The sequence below is a fragment of the Komagataella phaffii genome, chromosome 3, assembly GCF_000027005.1.
Source record: "Komagataella phaffii GS115 chromosome 3, complete sequence".
Taxonomy (NCBI): Eukaryota; Fungi; Ascomycota; class Pichiomycetes; order Pichiales; family Pichiaceae; genus Komagataella; species Komagataella phaffii.
In genome coordinates, this window is record NC_012965.1 from 500,986 (window position 1) to 516,245 (window position 15,260).

The following is a 15,260-nucleotide window of genomic DNA, read 5'->3' on the forward strand; positions in this document are numbered from 1 at the left end:
CCATCGGATCCTCTCCAACAACATGCGATGGATCAAAGCAAAGACCCTGACAGTTCATTGGCACGACGACAATCAACCTGTATATAGCTGCGATCTTCAGCAGGATAAAGTTGAGGGATTCAGGCGGCTTGCTACCGCTGGTGGAGATGGAAACGTTCGTATATGGAGACTAATCTACGGACGGGAGGACAATGAAGATAGAGAAAGTGTAAGCTCGGTAGAATATCTGTCAACCCTTGCGAAACATACACAGGCAGTGAATTGTGTACGATTTGATCCAACGGGAGAATATTTGGCCAGTGGAGGAGATGATGGGGTGGTATTAATATGGAGACTTTCGAGTGAAGGAGGAGTAGTTTTAGAGTTTGGACAGGATGATGATGACATCAAAGAATCTTGGATTCAGAAGATTACTTGCAGATGCAATACCAGTGAAATATATGATCTTTGCTGGTCACCCGATTCAAAATATATTCTGGCAGGTTCAATGGATAGTACGGTAAGACTGTTTGAGGCATCAACTGGCAAACAGGTCGCCACGATTGGGGATCACAATCACTATGTTCAAGGAGTTGCATGGGATCCTCTGAACGAGTTTGTAGTATCACAAAGCGCTGACAGAACGATATGTGTTAATCGTGTGACAGCAAGCACTAGCGGAGAGATCAGTGTGAAGAGCATGGCTAAGTTGTCTCGTTTAGAGTTAGCCAATTCCGGAGACAGCAATAAGAGAACAATTGCATTATACCACAACGAAACATTGCAATCATTTTTCCGAAGAATGGCATTTTCTCCAGATGGAAACATCCTTGCGACGCCTGCGGGCATATTCAAGTCCAGTGACGATTCACCCGAGTCCCATACAGTTTATCTCTATGGACGTGGTAGTTTGAGCCAGGCCCCAATAGCCCATCTTCCAGGATTGAAAAAACCAGCTGTTGCGGTAAGATTTTCTCCAGTTAAACTAGATTTAATTCCAGGGTTGCCCGATGAGAGCGTATTTTCATTACCATATAGGATGCTTTTGGCCGTTGCAACCCAAGATTCGGTTGTTATATATGACACACAGCAAACAGGACCACTAGCCTTGGTAACCAATATTCATTATGCCATAATCACAGACTTGACGTGGAGCAGTGACGGGAAGACGTTGATAGTTGCATCCGCGGATGGGTTTTGTTCCAGTGTTGGCATCGATGTATAGCGCGTATAGGAGGATCTTTTCCGCAGAAACATGCTCTCCGCTTACGCCATTCGGACAGATCGAGATCGCGGTATTAGTAGAATTATACGACAACACCTTGACTATGGTAGATAATTCGACAATTGCGTTTGCAGTCTCTCTGGTAGCAGCCTTTGTGTTTCTAAGGGTGTTTGTTCGCCCTCCTGAACTGATAGAGTCTAGAGATGCAGAGCTAAAGATCAAAGAAGCGATTGAAAGTCGGAAGAGAACGGCTACAACTGCCGATAGTAAAAGAGATGTGTCAGAAGGTATGGTTGAAGTCGTCAAGACCGTAGTTCCCCAGGCCAAAGATGCCGACGTTCGAGAGGTGTTGAATAAGACACGTTCCGTTGAGAGAGCGGTTGAGTTGTTGTTGGAGCAGGTTAGGGAAGCAAAGCCCGAAAAGAGTGGAATGAAGGAAGCTGAACAGAAACCAGAACCAGTGAAACTGCAAAACCCTGGCTGGGCAGACACTAAAGAAGAAAGGGCCCGCAATATGGAACTAAAACGAAAGCAAATGATTGAACAGGCCAGAAAGAGGTGCCAATCTCAGGGCTGAATCGTATCTCATTAATTACTCTAAGCATGCAACATACATTATATATACTCTTTCCTTTCCTGTTTCATGTAATGTTCAGTTTGAACGATTTATCCTGATTCTTGACTTTGTATATGAAATTCGTTATCGTATCACTTTCCTTGACAGGGAGGTGGGAAACGAAATGCTGATGGACTATCGAGGCCAGTTGAGGTTTCGATATACGATATGTGTTGGGAGCATGGTTCTTCTTGTAGGAGAAGGATTCCTCTCCTATCTTGCTTTCTAACATCGAGCCGAAGACTGTTTTGCAATCTGGAATTTGCTCATTCTTAATCAGTTTACGGGCGTAATTTCTTAAATTGCTCGTTGGATACTCATTGAAATCTAGGGGATCGGGTAATATTCTGTCATTTGGACCGTTTGAATTCACGTACTTTGCAACGAACTCTTTCTGGACCTGTTGAGTAATGTGAGATCTGGACTTTGTCTGCTTTGGAGCTGATGAATGTGGTCGTCTTGACTCTGACTCAGATGCACTGGCGTCTCTTCTTGGGGGCATGAGTAATCGTTATTGCAGTGTTGACATAAAAAAAAAGGAAGAAAGACTGCGCAACCGATGTGGCCGATCAGTCCGGGCTCGTGTGTTTAGGTTTCAAAAGATAAAAAAAAAACTGTGTGCCACACAACGAGACGCCGCCAAGAGTTTTTATTTTAAGGTTGCAAATAGTGTAAAAAACACACCAGTCTTGGCTTACAGGAAACCAAGAAAAGCAAATTATAAAATTGCAAAAATTGGCTAATGCTTGGAAATACGTCTAGCCGAGTAGACTGAAATAGCAACACAAGACTAAATTCACATTCTGTAGATTCTACAGCCACCTGGCCATACGTGAGACGGTGTCTCGTTAAGTAGACAATTTTGCGAACATGGGGTAGTGCGATTCGACCCCGAATATGCCCGTTAAGCACATGTAAAAGCCGAAACAGTTTTGACTCTAGACTAATTTAGCTTAGCCACTCTTAGTAATTTCCAGAACGTTTTACATATGACCTTATTGTTTTGATAAGAATGCAGGGAAATTAGGTGGACAATTTACAACGCGCGCAAGTGCATCGAGTCATGCGTAGTAGTTGGAGCAAAAAAGAAAACTTTAAATAAAGTAGGGCACCTTAGATTCACTTAAACTTTAAGCGGAACCATTTCTAAGCATTTTTTTCTTTTCTTCTTCTTTTAGATCACCTTCAGCTAGGCTTATTTGTTTTTAGTCCTTCTTTTAAGAGCACAGGTACTTAGAGAATGCAGTCTTATCACGGAGTTATAGTTACTCCAAAAGACGCCATTATACTGGTTGACGCCGCCCTCAAGAAAATGATCCCCCAGGTTACACGTAGGCTAACTGAGTTTGAGAGGCAAACTCAAATCGGCCATGGGTCTGTGTTTGTGTGGGATGAGAAAGAAAGTGGTATGAAGCGATGGACTGACGGAAGATCCTGGTCTGCTTCTAGAGTAAGCGGTTCGTTCTTGACATACAAAGAGATGGAAAATGCAAAGAGTGGCAATTCAAACTCTTACATTTACGGCAAACAGTCAGAGAGTTACAGATACAAGGACAACGGCCTATTGAAGCAAAGTTTCTCAGTTACGCTGAAAAACGGAAAGAAACTGCACCTGATAAGCTATGTTTATGCGACTTACCTCAAGACATTGTCAGGTCCCAATTCGTCAAACAAGTCAGTTTCTTCGAACCCCATGTCCAATTCCGTGGGAACACTGTCGGGCTCTAGCTCTGATATGACACAGGACGGGCTGCTGAAACGACCATCTGAAGATGACAGATTTCAATCTTTGGACCTTAACTCCGACTTATATCCGGAGACTGTTTTGAACGAAACATACACATTACAATATCCTCCATCTTCTCCAATTTCAAGCACAACATCCGCTAACAGCGGTGGAGTTAGCAAGCCAAAGAAAAGCAAACGTGTTGCAAGTAGGATCACTGATGAACGAGTGATTAGTGTGCCAAAGTCGCCTTCGCCAGTGTCTTCCTCTACTACACCCTCCACTACTGCATTTTCAACTATGGGAGGTGGAGCGTCCTCTGTTGGTTCACACCTGAGTACTGGTACCGCTGGTGTCTTGCGCTTTCCTCCACAGAATCAGATGATGATGAATCACCAAGTGATCACTCTACCTGCATTGCACACTCCGGCTTCGACGCTTCCTGCCTACAAGGTCCCTAGATCGTATCTCGACGATCCAACCCCAAAGAATACCTTCCTGCTCCCCAGATCACACTCTATCACTCCTATCCCATACGTGCAGCAGCAACAGCAACAATATTTCCCACCACAACAACCAATGCAGCATTTAGCTCCACCAGTGAGAGCACCGGGTTACGTTTCGCATGAGGATGGACGAGCTCTAAGTGCTTTAGACAGAGCTTTTTGTTAATGAAATAAGATTATCACCGAATTTATTGGGAAACGAACAGTAGAGAACTTGACTGGTATCAAGCACTCTTTATTTATGTATTTATTATAATGGATTTTCCGCTTTCCCCATCCAGTTCATTGTAATGTAGGAACTTACCGACGCTTTTTATCACATCGCCTACACGTCTACCCCAGATTAAGTCCAAATGCTCATAACCCTCCAGTCCGACCACCTTTTTAAGATACTTTCTGGGAAGCTGTTGGCGAATCTGGTCTATATCAACTAAGGAATCTCCGGTTCCATATATTATTATAGTGGGCACAGCCAAACTTGTTCTAGTAGGGTATTCGGGTGTGTAAAAATTAGCACCAAGACTGCTTGAGTCTTTGTACATTGTCAATCGTGCACCATTCATGATTTGAAACCAATGGACGACCGTCTTGACTGAGGTGGTAGAGTAAAGATGATAGTAACTCACATATTTATCTGCCTCATCCATGTTCTCGTTCTTCCAGCCAAAAAGGAAATTAGTAGCAATATCGATCGATATCAAGTACAGTTTAGGATACATCACCTGTGCCCACAGGCCGGCATGGGCAAACAGGATATTTCTGCCAAACAATAGATACATCAAGTTGGGTGAAAAGTGAAGAATTGAATTGAGTAACCCATTATTCAATCCTCTTGGTGTAGTTGCTGGAGATATAACACACAACTTGTCAATCTTGGAATTCAAGGCAACGTTTACAGATAATGCAGCCATAATCTGAGTTGTACCTTGACTAAACCCAATATAGGAGACGGTTTCCTTCCCTGTGGTCTCTAAGATGTAATCAACATTGTTTGGTATGTCAAATCTAACAAACTCATCAATACTGAAATCCCAAAACTCACGTTGAGACGGCTTGTATTTCAGATGTTTTCCACTATATTTGTTTCCTCTGTTGTTTCCCAACCAGCAATCATAACCTTGTAGAAGAAAATGCAACGGTAAATTCTCATGGACGTCTTCACGGCATAACCAAATTTCACTATTCATCAACAGTCCATGGTGAAAGTAGAGCACTCTACCATTCGGCCTAATTCCATGACTCACAGGATTCAAACGATGTAAAGTCAAGAGATAATTATCGTCGGTCTGAACAATGTGGTCCTCAATGGTAAAATTGAATACCCCAGCCATCTCATGGATGTCTAAAGCTCCATGTAGCAACTCCCTTCTTCCCAGGTAGTCGGTAGATTTGATATCACCGTTCAGCTTGGCCCCTTTGTCGCCTGCCACTCCGAACAGAAACCTGACAACAGCAGTGCACTGGCGCAGAACAAACTTTGGTAAATTAGCTGTAATCAGTGAGACTAGTCCTTCAAACAAGACTAATAAGACCGAAGGTAAAACCACCAGCCAGCCCCGAACAGTTTGACTCATCGAATCCTCGACATCCGATTTGACGGGCGTATCCATTTGGTCAACAAGACTAGGTCTTCTTTTCCTATGGGGAGATGACATTAGTAGATGGTTGGTTACTGATAAAAGTAAGAATATATTTGCATCTCTACATTCCTTATTCAATACATATCACATGCTAAGATTATATTATCAGCAGTCGCGGGTCGAACCTCCTTTATCTGAGGCAAACTAGTTTGCCTTCTTCCGAAAGAGGGCCCGCACTGAGGAGCTTGGTCATCAGAAACCCTTAATTTTCCCAAGAGGAGAGGAGAGAGTTTAAAATGTAATATAAACCTCTTTTTTCGTTTTGTTTACAGCTTCATTTAGAACTTCTTGTCCCAGTTGTCGATCTTCATGGTTCCGAAATCTTCAAAGTTCAAATGCATCTTCAGGGCATCACGTAGGATGTGAGGCTCGTGAAGAGACTTCTTCTTTTGACAGTAGAAGTTGGCACGGTCATAGTACTCTTGAAGAATAGGGACGTAGTCAGGGTGGGCACAGTTCTTGATAATCTCTTGGGCACGCTTCTTTGGAGCCAGTCCACGCAGATCAGCAAGACCATAGTCGGTCACAACTACATCCAAGTCATGCTCAGTTTGGTCAACATGAGAGGCAAATGGAACGATACATGACACACCAGTTGGATCGGTCTTCGAAGGACGGGCAGCTGGGGTATGCATGATTGACAACTTGGCATTACGAAGGAAATCAGCGGACCCGCCCAAACCGTTCAGCATACGGGAACCCAGGACGTTGGTAGAGTTAGCATGTCCATAGATATCAACTTCCACTGGAGTGTTCATGGCAATGACACCTAGACGACGAATAATTTCTGGGGAGTTGGAGACAACTTGAGAACGAAGACACAACTTGTGAGAGTATGTGTCCCAGTTCTCGAACAAACGCTCAAATCCAGACTCGGTCAATCTGATGGAAGTAGCCGTGGCGAAGTCCAGCTTACCGGATTCGAAGAAATCGAGGAAAGAGTCTTGCAAAACTTCCGTCCACACAGACAAGTTCTTGAAATTACCGCCGGCTAAACCTTCGATGATGGCATTGGCAACGTTTCCGATACCAGATTGCAATGGATGCAAGTTCTCTGGTAAACGACCAGCCTTAACTTCATGCTCCAAGAATTCCAACAGGTTGTCAGCAATGGCTTTGGACATGGCGTCGGATGGAGTGTTAGGTGGCACTTTATCATTTTCAGTGGATTCCACAATAGCTACGACTTTAGATGGGTCTACTGGAATGGCTACCCTTCCGTTACGTTGATCCACAGAAGTATAAGGGTATGGTTGTCTTAAAGGAGGGTTGACAGGTAGATCGATATCATGAATACCTTCGAAGGATGGAGTCTTGGTGTTAACTTCAATGATAACCTTGTCGGACACAGACAGCATTTCTGGGGAACCGCCTACGGCAGGGCCGGGAATAATGGAACCATCTTCGGTTATCGCCGTTGCCTCAATGATGGTGTAATCTAAGAGATCATTCTCCTTCTCCTTAGTGTAGAAGCCATAAGTCAGGTCCTGAGGAAACATGGACAAATGTTTGTCAAAGAATTGAATTCGGTTTTCATTGATACCTCTTGATATGGACTTACCGACTTGGTGTGGAGCCCTTGTCAGAATCATGTTGTTTTCAGCCCAACGACCTTCTTCAGGCCCAGCTGAGGCACCAACAAACAAGTGGAATTGAAATTTGCCTTGTAGTTTGTTCTTCTCCACATGATCGGCTAGCGCTGTGGGGATCACCTTTGGTGCACCGACACCAGTGAATCCAGACCATCCCAGATATTGACCATCCTTAAACAGCTCAACACACTGCTCAGGGGTTCGCAGCTTCTTGAGGTAAGGTGCGTATCTTACTCTTTGTTTCAAGATAGAAGACATAGTTGACGGGTTTGTTGTTTGAGGTTTTTTTAAGCGGAGTAAGTTTAAGGGAATTTTAACCTCGCTTATATATTAGTCTAGGTTTTTTGCGTGGCCGCGCTTGAAAACCTCTCGGGGTGCTTGTATCTTATGGATATGGTCGGTATTTAAACCCACAAATAAAGGTTAGAAATAAACATGTGGAAAATGGTGAAATTGGACCCTGTCCATGTGATGGTATTACTGGATAAGAGGGGAATTTTATGGTTTTGAATAGTAAACACTCTGTACTAAGTTAGATTTTCTATAAAATGTATGCCCACTTTTCACCCCCACTAGTCTCAAAACCTCCCACTCAGATCCTGGGGCGGGTCACGAATATTGAACGGAACTCTTGCAAAGAAGAACTCCGGAACGTCAAAACTGCTGATATTCGTCACTTTTGGGCGATTATAAACTCGGCATATGTTCAATCAGAGGTCCCTATTAGTATAGGCTTTAAAAAACTGTCTTTCTGCCAGCTATATTGATGTTTTTTTGTAAATGTTCCCAAGTTCCTCTACTCCGTCTGACACCCCCAGTAGCGGAGCCGAACTCTCATTATAGTGTTCAAATTTCCTGATAACCGCTTTAAATTTCACCACCTACACCCTTCAAGCCATAGCTACAGATTACAACACTCGCCACTTTCAATTGATAATCAGCACTATCGTTTGTACCAAACTTAGGGTTCCCAAGTCAAGTATCTTCAACACCCCAAATTGTGTGAAAGAGGGACCTTCGTTTGGGTGAAGGTGCATCTTTACTGGAATAAGTGTATGTATTAAAGTACAGCCGCACATTTGCTACCCCATTTTGTTGTACACACAGTCTCCATATGTTCCTGTAATAAACCATTCACTCTGGATTTTTCATCCACTGATCCTTCCACTAGAATCTTGCGAATAATACCCGACCCATAAATATCCACTGCTAGCTCGATAACCACAGGTTTGGCCCCAGGTTTACGTCTTTTTGATGGTTTGGTTGAACAGATAGCGTCAATGTATGGATCGATGAAAGTTGACTTGAACCTTTCAGCTTTCAAACACTTCTGAATGACTTTGGAGGAATACATCTGTGTGCTGTAAAGTTGAGAATTATCCAAAATTGTCTGAAAAATCGTTTGGTGAATTTCGGATGTCTCAAAATGTTGAAGAATGAATTGAATCACCCAATTTCCACTACGATCGGTCAGCAGTGTAGGTATGTCCCTTTCAAGTTCTTCTAAACAAGTTTTCTGAATGGTGGGAGGCAAATTGGTTAGGATATTTTGGACTATTAAGCTTCCCCTGGGAGTGGTGGCAACCTGTAACCATCGTGATTGTAATGTAGAACTAAGTTTTGCAGTGATTGCTTCCTCCATTTCGGGATGGATGGCCCATTTGATCTCTAATACCCGCTTCCAAACATGTTCGGCTGAAGAGTCAAGTAATGTTGATTCCAGATGTTCCAATAGGTATTCCACTAGAAATTTTTTATGGCCCTCTTGGATCATCTCTAGCGCCTTTTGGACTACATGACATCCAAATGCATCTGTAGATACCTGAACGATATTTCTTGCAATTGTAATGATCAGCCCTTCAATGAGTGAGTTTTCCAATACCTCAAAGCATTTTTGAATCAAGAAATTTCCAAAACGATTCACCATCAATTCAAGAGAACATCTCTGTATACTATCCATAATTTCCACTAATTCCTGGTTGTTTCGGCATTCTAGTTTTTGTTGCAACTGATAAGAAGCATATTGGTCATCCTTTTTTACGATTCTGTCTACCAAAGCATCAAAATTGATGGAGGTTTCTTGGAATCTTGAAATCGGTCGTCCTCTGCTTGGAGTAGACCCTCCCTGGCTCAAACATTCCAATTTCTCGGAAATCTGCTTCAGAGCTTTCTTCAATGCAGCCATCTCATGGTGGAGATCTGTATCCAAATTGGGGCAGAAATATTCCTCCTCAACTGTCTCTTGATTATTGTGTACAGTGTTATAAATCTCTTTTGATAATGAGCGGAAGACAAAACTGCTTGGTTCCGAGATGAGATCATCGCTACGGTCGCTTACACGGACAGGTACTGGTTCCACAGCGCTTACCATGGGTACAATCTTTAGGAATCCGCTAAAGTTAGAGAAGTTTAAAAGAAGATGACAGGATACTGTAATTCCCTCTCTCCTTCCCCAGATTTAATTTCTGAGCCGCATGAACCTAGAAGGAAATATTATTCTATTATCTCTATGTATGTACAATAACACGATCTTATTTGCCGAAACCCTACAATACCTTGTCAAACATTGGAATTAAAGTTTGGGCAAGGGCAAAAGAAAACACGAGCTTTGGTCCAGTGGTCAACAATTTTGGGGTCAATCCTTTGAAAAATGCTGTGATTCCTTCGTTCTTGGCCATGTTCTTCAAAATAGTAAATCCAGACTCCGGGTTATCAAAATTTCTGTTCTGAATACGGGTCTTAATCACGTCAAGTGGAGCAGAAACAATCAAAGAGGCAGAAGCACCGAAAATGGAAGCAATAAAATTTTGACCCCAAGTAGCATCAGAGTAATCCTTCAGTCCCAAAACGTACTCCTTGGCAAATGCATTACCACCGAATAAAGCAAATGATCCTGGTGCATTTCTAGCAGCAGTCCATCCCCATCCACGGTACAAACCAAGACCTTCATCTGCCAAAATCTTGAAGAACCCACGTCCTTTGAAAGACTCAGGGTTTGTCTGACGTTTGATCTTCAAAACATCTAAGGGTAACAACACGATCTCACCAATACCAATCAACGAACCAGCAGTAGCAGACATAAGGGCCTTGCCCGTTTTCTTTCCAAAAGTTTCTTCAAAAGAAGAACGGTAGTTGGTGGTCAAGAATTCGTTAGCAAATGGTTGACCTCCGTACTTGTAGACTCTTTGAAGAATCTTGTAACAAGCGGCGTAACCTAAACCGGGAAACAGAGTCAACAGTCTTCTTCCAAGAGGATCGGCGGCATGCTCTCTGAAAATGACCTTGTTGAACTGAGATAGACTAGTGACCTTAGTGTTGTTAGACATTAATCTCTTGGAGATTGTATCAACTGGGTGGAAAACACCGATTTCACAAATACCGGCAGAGGCAGAACCCAATATACGGGCTACTCCAGATTGTTTCTTGTCAGCGTTGGAAGGGGTTGGGGACATTTCGATGGGATAAACTGATGGCTGTATGACTGGAAAACTGCTTGATATACTGAACAAAAATTTTGCGCGCTAGATTTATTACCTATTTTAGTTTTACTGGTTGCAACACGACCTTTGCTTGGTAAGCAACCTTAAAGGCGAGGAGGAGAAAAAAGCTCAGAAAACTCACCAAGAAAAAACCCAACCATCATCACCAAACTCTATACCCTCTCTTTCTAACGCCACTCCCTCTCATATATTCAACGCAACATTGAATCTAGTTGTAAGATGGCCAGTAATAGTATAGGAGAAGACTTTTATCAATCTCTTCTGGAATTGACGTTCAACTCTCACCCTATCATCCATAGTCTGACTACTATTGCCCAGGAGAACATGGCTAATGCGGACCAGATAGTGGAAGCTATTCTGAAACGAATCAACTCTTCGGCTCCTGAGCATAAGCTGTACACGTTGTATTTGATTGACTCGATCTGTAAGAATGTCGGGTCTCCGTACAATCTGATGTTTGGAGACTCGTTGTATCAGCTATTTTCCAGGTGTTACAGTCTAGTTGCTGATCCAGTAAGACAGCGGATGATTCATATCTTCGAAACTTGGAAAGTGACCAGGACACCATCAGGATCACCATTGTTCCCGCCTGACCAACTTGCTAAAATAGATAGATTTTTAACTGAGGTTGCAAAGCCCAAACCTGTGATGATCACTCAACAGTCATTGATTGAACAACTCCGACAGTTGCAAGGTTTGGTAGGGCAACGCTTGCATTCAAATCCAAATGATATTAAGGCAAAGGAAAGATTGCAGATATTGGGAGATCTGTTAAAAATCATCACTTCGCAGCCTATGTCTCCTCAAGAATTGACTTTGGTAAATACTCAGGTTCAAGGAATTCGAAAAGATGAAGAGTTTAAGCTTAAATCACCAACACCTGCTGCTGCTATTCCAAGACCTGCATTATCTTCGGATGCAATGTCTGTGCTGGGAGGAGTACTACAGTCAGTATCCATGGCTCCCCAATACCAGCAGCAGCAACCGAAATCCCCTCCTCCAAATATTCTTGGAGGTAATGTCAGCTCTATTTTGAGCTCACTGGCAGAATCAGGGCTAATTAATAACATAAACAGTAAACACAGCAATAACTTGGTAAGTCCTATCAACGATATACTCTCATCTAATGATTTATCAGGCTCTTTGGCCATAGATTCGGGTTACATAAATAACCACAAACCTACTCAGACTGAAATTGATACACTGTATCGAGATAAACCAAATCAATGTTCCAGTTGTTCCAAGCGATTTACAGAGGATGATGCGGGCAGACAGTTGAAGAGTCTGCATCTGGATTGGCACTTCCGTATCAATAAAAGGATCAAGGACTATAGTAATATTCAATCAAGAGGCTACTACCTAGATGATTCTGCATGGGTTAAGTTTAAGGAAATTGAAATCATTGGCTACAAAGACTCTGATGATCAAACGGATTCCTCTAATAATACCAAGATCTCGACCACCGGTGGTCAAAGTTTGAATACTAGACCAGCCGAATTAGACCCAGCAGAGCTGGCTCGTCATTACGTTGTGGTGCCTGATGATGTCACTGATATGACCACGTCGTGTGGAATTTGTAAAGAGGAAATGGTGGGCAAATTCAATGACGATTCAGGTGAATGGGTTTGGTCCAATGCTACACAATCGGGAGACAAAGTGTATCATTATTCGTGTTTCAGAGAGACCCAGCAGGAGAGGAGTTTACATAATGTTGTTGAGAAAAGAGAAAGGTCAGACGACAGCGTCGTCAGTGCTGCCAAGAGACCAGAAACCAGCAGCATTGGCTCTTCTATTCTTAACATTGACTTTAGTAAACTGCGTGGCTTGACGGATAATCTAGCCAACAGATAAAAAAAAAGAACTGTCATATAATATAAATTCATAGAAATATATTTTTTATACAGATACGTGACAGCTATATATAAAGAAATTATCTGAAGCGGCCGAGGCCCCTATACAGAATATGTTTCGTTGAAAAGCACTTAGTTGCGTAGACATTTGAGAATATCACCCCAAACTTGCTTAGGGGATTGAGAAGCATCAATGCCAGCCCAGATACCACGCTTACGGTAGTACTCAACAATGGGCTCGGTTTGCTGGTGGTAGGTCACCAAACGTTTCTTCAAAGCATCAGCGTTGTCGTCGGAACGTTGAACCAAAGGCTCACCAGTGATATCGTCAGTCATATCCTTCTTTGGTGGGTTAAATTCACGGTGGTATGAACGACCAGAGGCGGGGTGGACCAGACGGCCGGTGATTCTGGAGACCAACAATTCATCGTCAATCTTCAATTCAACAGCCTTCTGCAAAGGCTTGTTGCTCTCAACCAGCATTGAGTCTAGCTTCTCAGCCTGAGGAATAGTACGAGGGAAACCGTCCAAAATGAAGCCCTTTTGGCACTCTGGATTTGAGTCCAATTCGGCCTTGATCATGTTAACCATGATTTCGTCGGAGACAAGGCCACCTTGATCCATGATCTTCTTGGCGGCAACTCCTAACTCGGTCTTTTGTTGAACCTGAGAACGCAACATATCACCGGTTGCTAAATGACAGGCACAGAACTTCTCCTTAAGGTTTGGAGCTTGGGTTCCCTTACCAGCACCTGGAGGGCCGATCAAGACCATGCGAATAGCAGCTGGCAGCTTTGGCTCTGGCAGGACACCGGCCTTGATTTCCAGCTCGGTGACACGATCCTGCAACTTGTGAATATACTCCTTTAATTCTTCAACGGGGGACATCTTGGGTAATGAGTTCGAATGGAAGAAGTGAAAAATCAGAAAACTGAACTGTCATTCTTCAACGAATAACTGTAGATCGGCGCGAGGGAACGGGTGCGCGGGATTGGTTTGGGTTTTGGTTTGGAGGCAGAAGAGACAGGGGCCCGTAATATTACATCCAGCGTCGCGCCATGAATGTGAGGGAGGGAAAAAGCAGGCCTCACTTTGAAGAGTGATGGGGAAGAAAAGTGGTGTATTGGTCTATTCCACCAAAAACAAACAGAATACAAATTGTCAATCCCTACTGACATACATTGAAAACTATGGGTCTATTTGGACGATCCAAAAGGAAGTCAAGGGTTGGTAGTTTTTTGAGCTCTTTGCAGATTGCCTATTAACTAACACCTTTAGGAGACTCTGGGGTTTCACAAACCTATCAGTGCCACGGACCAGTATTACCTTAACCAGGCCCAGCAGAAGGCAAGTGATAATTTTAACATTGGGCAAACGCAACCTTCCAGAGCGTATTCACTTAGTGGACAGGCTGCTTCAACTGCCTTATATGCGCACAATCAACGTCAAAATAGTCTTACAAGTTATAGACCCCCAAGTATTATTCCCGCTTATGAAAGAAGAACCATGAGTTTGAATTCTGGGTCATTGAGAAACTCACAGACTCCACGCATGCGAATGAATAGTATAACTTCAACGACTACGAGTGTTCTGGTCAAGACCACTAAGGAAACTCTTCAAGACGGATCTACCAGAAGTATCACCAGACAAACTATTCAGGACCTTGGTGATTATGAAATTGTTCAAACCACCCGCATTATACCCAAACATGTTGTAACAGCATCAGATAATGATCTTGAGGCTTTGATTGGAGATTTTGATCAAGATTTCCATAATGAAATTGATTACATACCTGAAGAGGATGAAGCTGTGGAGGAGAATCAAGGAAACTCAAATGATACCTCATCAGGCTATTACTCTGTGTACTCTGATGCAGAAGAGGCCCCAACCAGAGTTATCCCTCGTTCCAATGTACCCTCACCAAGACAACCAATAGAACACAGTGACTCTATTACTAGTAGCAATTTACGGAAAAATGTCAAGTTCCATGCACCTCCCCAGCAGCCTAAAAAAGAGATGAAGCCCAAAAAGAGTGTTCAATTAACAGATGAGGAGATGTACTCCAAGGCCATGGAGGTTGCGATGGCAAAGGTTTATGGTGACAGGCTAAATAGTATGAATAAAAGGGGTGATGCTACGAACCCCGCTGTCACTGCGACTCCGTCCCTTACAGAACAGTCAATTGACGGAAAACATGCATCAAAAGAACAAATTAAAATCGAGGCTGATGCGCAAGCTAGCCGTGTGCAGGAAAAGAAGGGAGAGCCAGCAAGCAACGGAAAATCTGACGGAAAATTCGACAATTCACACAGTGATGCCTCAACTGGCCCAACAACGCCTCCTGCTTCCACTACTCCCTCCCCTGCTAGCGCACAAAGAAAATTTTTCAAAATGGGAAGTAGCAGTGAAACTAAAAGGCACTCTTCCACAAAATCAAAGCACCCATCACCTCAAAAATCTCAATTGATGCGAAGACTTCTCGCCTTATTTGATCTTGCGTAGCATTGCTACAGGTAGGAAAATTCCAAACTTTATTTTTTCTTCCAATCAGTCCTCTTAGTGTGAAATGTGTCACCCTAATTAACCCTGTCCAGCATATGGGACGATTCGCTAATCGCGGCTACGA

General features: G+C 43.1%; 11 protein-coding genes across 11 annotated transcripts; 5 read left to right on the forward strand and 6 right to left on the reverse strand.

Annotated features, from left to right (window-relative positions):
- Nucleotides 1-22: 22 nt before the first annotated feature.
- Nucleotides 23-1,204, forward strand: PAS_chr3_0248 (Component of the chromatin assembly complex (with Rlf2p and Msi1p); the record flags this gene model as incomplete). The annotated part of the gene is made up of 1 exon (XM_002492419.1): nt 23-1,204. The coding sequence occupies one exon, from the start codon at nt 23-25 to the stop codon at nt 1,202-1,204; it is 1,182 nt and encodes a 393-aa protein (XP_002492464.1).
- A 103-nt stretch (nt 1,205-1,307) lies between these two features.
- Nucleotides 1,308-1,781, forward strand: PAS_chr3_0249 (Hypothetical protein; the record flags this gene model as incomplete). The annotated part of the gene is made up of 1 exon (XM_002492420.1): nt 1,308-1,781. One exon carries the CDS (start codon nt 1,308-1,310, stop codon nt 1,779-1,781), a length of 474 nt encoding a protein of 157 aa, XP_002492465.1.
- Nucleotides 1,782-1,845: 64 nt separating this feature from the next.
- PAS_chr3_0250 (Subunit of a histone deacetylase complex) lies at nt 1,846-2,322 on the reverse strand (the record flags this gene model as incomplete). Its single annotated transcript, XM_002492421.1, has 1 exon — nt 1,846-2,322. One exon carries the CDS (start codon nt 2,320-2,322, stop codon nt 1,846-1,848), a length of 477 nt encoding a protein of 158 aa, XP_002492466.1.
- Nucleotides 2,323-3,060: 738 nt separating this feature from the next.
- Nucleotides 3,061-4,218, forward strand: PAS_chr3_0251 (uncharacterized protein; the record flags this gene model as incomplete). The annotated part of the gene is made up of 1 exon (XM_002492422.1): nt 3,061-4,218. The coding sequence occupies one exon, from the start codon at nt 3,061-3,063 to the stop codon at nt 4,216-4,218; it is 1,158 nt and encodes a 385-aa protein (XP_002492467.1).
- Nucleotides 4,219-4,291: 73 nt separating this feature from the next.
- PAS_chr3_0252 (Steryl ester hydrolase) lies at nt 4,292-5,662 on the reverse strand (the record flags this gene model as incomplete). The annotated part of the gene is made up of 1 exon (XM_002492423.1): nt 4,292-5,662. The coding sequence occupies one exon, from the start codon at nt 5,660-5,662 to the stop codon at nt 4,292-4,294; it is 1,371 nt and encodes a 456-aa protein (XP_002492468.1).
- A 308-nt stretch (nt 5,663-5,970) lies between these two features.
- On the reverse strand, nt 5,971-7,542 carry PAS_chr3_0253 (Acetyl-coA hydrolase; the record flags this gene model as incomplete). The annotated part of the gene is made up of 1 exon (XM_002492424.1): nt 5,971-7,542. The coding sequence occupies one exon, from the start codon at nt 7,540-7,542 to the stop codon at nt 5,971-5,973; it is 1,572 nt and encodes a 523-aa protein (XP_002492469.1).
- Nucleotides 7,543-8,344: 802 nt separating this feature from the next.
- Nucleotides 8,345-9,655, reverse strand: PAS_chr3_1171 (uncharacterized protein; the record flags this gene model as incomplete). Its single annotated transcript, XM_002492425.1, has 1 exon — nt 8,345-9,655. The coding sequence occupies one exon, from the start codon at nt 9,653-9,655 to the stop codon at nt 8,345-8,347; it is 1,311 nt and encodes a 436-aa protein (XP_002492470.1).
- Nucleotides 9,656-9,830: 175 nt separating this feature from the next.
- Nucleotides 9,831-10,736, reverse strand: PAS_chr3_0255 (Mitochondrial GTP/GDP transporter; the record flags this gene model as incomplete). The annotated part of the gene is made up of 1 exon (XM_002492426.1): nt 9,831-10,736. One exon carries the CDS (start codon nt 10,734-10,736, stop codon nt 9,831-9,833), a length of 906 nt encoding a protein of 301 aa, XP_002492471.1.
- Nucleotides 10,737-11,003: 267 nt separating this feature from the next.
- Nucleotides 11,004-12,635, forward strand: PAS_chr3_0256 (mRNA 3' end processing factor; the record flags this gene model as incomplete). Its single annotated transcript, XM_002492427.1, has 1 exon — nt 11,004-12,635. The coding sequence occupies one exon, from the start codon at nt 11,004-11,006 to the stop codon at nt 12,633-12,635; it is 1,632 nt and encodes a 543-aa protein (XP_002492472.1).
- A 131-nt stretch (nt 12,636-12,766) lies between these two features.
- Nucleotides 12,767-13,522, reverse strand: PAS_chr3_0257 (Adenylate kinase; the record flags this gene model as incomplete). The annotated part of the gene is made up of 1 exon (XM_002492428.1): nt 12,767-13,522. One exon carries the CDS (start codon nt 13,520-13,522, stop codon nt 12,767-12,769), a length of 756 nt encoding a protein of 251 aa, XP_002492473.1.
- Nucleotides 13,523-13,824: 302 nt separating this feature from the next.
- PAS_chr3_0258 (Hypothetical protein) lies at nt 13,825-15,136 on the forward strand (the record flags this gene model as incomplete). The annotated part of the gene is made up of 2 exons (XM_002492429.1): nt 13,825-13,860; nt 13,913-15,136. 2 exons carry the CDS (start codon nt 13,825-13,827, stop codon nt 15,134-15,136), a joined length of 1,260 nt encoding a protein of 419 aa, XP_002492474.1.
- Between the last annotated feature and the right edge of the window lie 124 nt (nt 15,137-15,260).